The 4,633-nt window shown below is 37.1% G+C and overlaps 1 protein-coding gene across 4 annotated transcripts; it reads left to right on the top strand.

Moving 5' to 3' along the window:
• The first annotated feature begins 283 nt into the window (after nt 1–283).
• LOC110645427 (putative pentatricopeptide repeat-containing protein At1g77010, mitochondrial) lies at nt 284–4,633 on the top strand. Of its 4 annotated transcripts, none has more exons than XR_002492991.2 (2): nt 284–4,319; nt 4,407–4,633. XR_002492991.2 is itself a non-coding variant. In XM_021798593.2 (2 exons), exon 1 carries the CDS (start codon nt 401–403, stop codon nt 2,441–2,443), a length of 2,043 nt encoding a protein of 680 aa, XP_021654285.2. In that variant the 5' UTR covers nt 284–400; the 3' UTR covers nt 2,444–2,459; nt 2,549–4,633. The 4 variants fall into 4 exon arrangements, 1 of the variants encoding a protein (XP_021654285.2); XR_002492990.2 differs by having other exon boundaries at nt 284–3,985; nt 4,112–4,633; XR_009141985.1 differs by having other exon boundaries at nt 284–3,985; nt 4,148–4,633.

Below are 4,633 nucleotides of genomic sequence, written 5' to 3' on the forward strand. Positions count from 1 at the left end.
AATAATATAGATTGTTATTAAGGTGAAATATGCTTTTAGCTGAATATAATGAAATTTTTTAAATTAAGAAAATTATTATTATACTTTATATAAATAATTTTTTTTTAATATTTTATATAAAATTGTAGTAGTGTGAGCTTTTGTATATTATATTTATATTATATTCTTATTTAATAAAAAAATATTGAACTTAAATTTTTTTATTTTAAAATAATTTTTTTATAATTTTAATAAAATTTGACTTCTACGTCAATATGGATCCTGCACACGGGTGGGATATGAGTGGTAGCATATCATAATTTTGTGATCCGTGGCCGCTTCTGTGACCTGAGTGCGCGTTTCATTATATAACAACAACGAAAAGAAAAATGGATAAAATTTGACTTCATTCTCTGTTGCTATGGATCTTCAGCTCCAATATTTCGCTCGCTTACTGCAATCTCTTAACACCCACCGTTCAATCCACCTAGGAAAACAGCTCCACCTTCTCTTCTTCAAAAAGGGTTTCATAAATTCCAATCTTTCACTGGCAAATCGCCTTCTGCAGATGTACGCCCGGTGTGGCTGCATGGGCGATGCACATAACTTGTTCTATGAAATGCGCCATAGAAACTACTTTTCTTGGAACACCATGATAGAGGGCTACATGAAGTTTGGAAACAAAGAAAATTCGCTAGAGCTGTTTGATTTGATGCCCCACAAAGATGATTATTCGTGGAATGTGGTCATTTCGGGGTTTGTGAAAGCTTGTGAGTTCGACATTGCTAGGAGGTTGTTTAATGAGATGCCTAGGAGAAATGGGTTTGCGTGGAATTCGATGATTCATGGTTATGCTCGGAATGGGTATTCAAGAGAAGCTGTTAGGCTGTTTAAGGATTTGAATTTGAGACCGTCGGAAAAATCATGTGGTGATACGTTTGTATTCGCTACTGTTATTGGTGCTTGTACTGATTTGGAAGCTATCGAATGTGGTAAGCAAATCCATGCCCGGATTCTAATTGATGACATGGAATTTGACTCAGTATTGGCTAGTTCACTGATTAATTTTTATGGAAAGTGCGGTGATTTAGATAGTGCAAATTATGTTTTGAATATGATGAAGGAGGTGGATGACTTTTCTTTGTCAGCTCTCATCACTGGCTATGCAAATTATGGTAGAATGAATGATGCTAGAAGAATATTTGATAGAAAAAGTAATCCATGTATTGTGGTATGGAATTCATTGATTTCTGGATATGTTAACAATAATGAAGAAATGAAAGCATTTGCACTCTTCAATGAGATGCAGAAAAATGGAATTCGGGTAGACTCCTCCACAATAGCAATTATCTTGAGTTCCTGCAATACCCTTGGGAATTCACAACACGGTAAACAAATGCATGCCTATGCTTGTAAAGTTGGATTAGTTGATGACATTATTGTTGCTTCTGCTTTTATTGATGCATATTCCAAGTGTGGAAGTCCTCATGATGCTTGCAAGTTATTCAGTGAGCTCAAAGCCAATGATACAATCTTACTCAACTCTATGATCACAGTGTACAGCAATTGTGGTAGAATTGAAGATGCAAAACAGATCTTTAAAACAATGCCAAGTAAAAGCCTGATATCATGGAATTCAATGGTTGTTGGTCTTGCCCAAAATGGTTGTGCAGTTGAAGCATTGGATCTTTTTTGCAAAATGAATAAACTGGATTTGAGGATTGAGAAGTTTAGCCTTGCTAGTGTGATCAGTGCCTGTGCTGGTATGCCTTCACTTGAACTGGGTGAACAGGTTTTTGCAAGGGCAATTATCGTTGGGCTTGAATCTGATCAGGTTGTTTCCACCTCCCTTGTTGATTATTACTGCAAATGTGGTTTGGTTGAAAATGGAAGAAAGCTATTTGATACAATCATCAAATCTGATGAAGTCTCTTGGAATTCAATGTTGATGGGATATGCTACAAATGGTTATGGATTGGAAGCACTAACACTGTTCAATAAAATGAAGCATGCTGGTGTGAAACCAACTGATATTACATTTACTGCGGTTTTATCTGCCTGTAACCATTGTGGCTTGGTTGAGGAGGGACAGAAATGGTTTAAGATTATGAAATATGACTATCACATTGATCCAGGAATTGAGCACTATTCATGCATGATTGATCTTTTTGCTCGTGCTGGTTACCTTCAGGAAGCAAATAATCTTATTGAGAATATGCCCTTTGTTGCAGATGCCAGCATGTGGTCATCTTTGTTGAGGGGTTGTGTGGCTCATGGAGATAAGGAACTTGGAGAAAAGGTGGCACGGCGAATCATTGTGCTTGATCCTGAGAGCTCCAATGCATATGTGCAACTATCTGGCTTATTTGCTACCTCTGGGGACTGGGAAAGCTCAGCCCTTGTTAGAAAGGTAATGATAGAAAAGCAAGTAAAAAAGCATCCTGGTTTCAGTTGGGCTGATTGAACAAGATATTTGGAAGGTGAGCAATTACAGGACTTGGATCTTCATGAGGAGAAATCATGTTTTTCCTTCCAGTTTTTGCTGATATCTCTATGGGTTTGATCACAGTCCATCAAATTTAAATTTCAAGAGATTATGCCATTTTTGGGTACACATAGTTCTGCAGTTGCTCCTTCATCATGTCAAGATTCCTCAACAAAGCTTGGTATTATGATGCAGACCTCTTAATTCTCCTTCCTCCCTCGTGCCTTTTTTTCCTCCTTTTTTACCTGTGTTTATGTTACTCCTATGTATGCATGTTTAAGGTATTGCATTTGGGGACAAGTGGGGCTTTCTTTCAGTGATTAGGTACATCCGAGAATTCCGAATGATAGCTTACTACTTTAGGCTAATTGGAGATTCTACCGTCCTTCCAACCATTGAGTAATGTTTATATTCAGTGGTTGAACAACTTCACTATTTTAGGTTTCATGTGATGAAACTCCTTATGCTTTTTGTCATGTCAGGAGTAGTTGAATCTCCTGTCCGCCATCTCATGTGGGTTGTGCCTGGTATTCTTTTTGTTATTAGGAGAATAGAAATGGTATCTGATCACAACTACTTTAGTTGGCAGTAGGAACTCTCAAATCGGACTACTCATGTCTATTCAGATTGGAAAAGTATGACACGTGTATGCATCTTGAAGGCCGCTTTATTTTGGACCATATCACCATGATTATGGGGTTGACTCACGATGGTAGAGTACTTGAAACCCTGGACTTTTTTAAGGACCCGCTAAGTAGAGGCCCACCAGCCAATCGAATAACACTAGCTGGGGTTTTATAGCTTGCAGCTATGGGGGTTTTTGTTGAATGAAAGACTATATTTTCATCAATGCAAGAAAGCTTTGGAGTTGCTTCTGGCATTGAACATTATGCTTGCATTGTGGACTTTATGTGTCATGCTCATAGGCTTGATGAAGCAATGAATATAACAGAAGCAATTCCTTATGAACCCAATACTTTAATTTGGAGATCGATACTTTATGCTTGTGCAACTCATCTCTACCTTACTTGGTATTGGCTTGGATATACGAGACAAGGGGCCAATGGGAAGGCATGGCTAAAGTCAATAAAACCATGAAAAGGAAAAAGGTGAAGACAGTGATCGGATACAGTTGGATTGGATTAAAAAATCATGTATGCTTTCAGGGCCGACGAGTTACAACATCATGGAGGCCAAGACATTTTTATCTCATTAAGATTGCTGAATTGGGAAATAGCATTATAAAGTGAGTGTTGAGGAGAGTACTCTTCCATGGTGTTTTATAAGATTATGGAATGGCAGATAATACACGTTCATCATATAGAATTGTGTGCCTCCGCCATCTTACTTAACTACTAGCTCAAGATCAATTCTTTTGGATTTCTGGTATTAATTAAACTTGCAGTCGCTGCAGTAATCTATTACCTGTTGGCATTTTGTTGGATGCAAGATAAAACCAATACCTGTAATTACATGATATTGTTGTGTCCTAACTGATCTCAATGATTCATTTCTGCACAGGTATTACTGCCAATTCCTTTTTTGGTAATTTAGTTTGATTTATGTGAATCACAGATTAAACTTGATTGTTGTCCTGATAATGATCTTCTAACGCATCATTAACTGTGGGTTTGGAAAACTTGATAGTGACAGCTCTTCAGGAACTGCTTTGTTTTCTGCCAGATTGCTTCAATTCCAAAATGCTTTCATCGGTGAAACCTGGAATGAACCAGAATCTACTTACTGGTCAAATTCATATAAAGGCCAGGATTTGGCATATTTCAACTGCTGGATTTTCAATTCAATTGCAGGCTTATCTGATATTAATATCAGTCCCAACAAGAAAATTTCACAGGTAAAAGTTAATGAAGGATGCTCTTTGCATTTGCTTGTCCAAACTTTTAATGTATAATTGTGTATCCCTCCAAATTTTCTTGCACAGATTTTAGTTTTAGGAGAATTATATTGAGTGCCTCAAATTCCTTCCTGAGAATTCTGTTGGACCACATTTGATGGCTGTCAGCGTCTTCGCTTTGAGGCTAGTAAGATTGTTTGGAATGTTTTCCCTACCCAATTATTTTTCCCTGAAGTGTCGATAAAATAGATTACTACTCAATGTTCATTGATCTTAAAACATGGATATGCACATATAAATTATTTTAAAAGGGA

Source organism: Hevea brasiliensis, chromosome 12 (assembly GCF_030052815.1).
Source record: "Hevea brasiliensis isolate MT/VB/25A 57/8 chromosome 12, ASM3005281v1, whole genome shotgun sequence".
In the NCBI taxonomy this organism is placed as follows: Eukaryota; Viridiplantae; Streptophyta; class Magnoliopsida; order Malpighiales; family Euphorbiaceae; genus Hevea; species Hevea brasiliensis.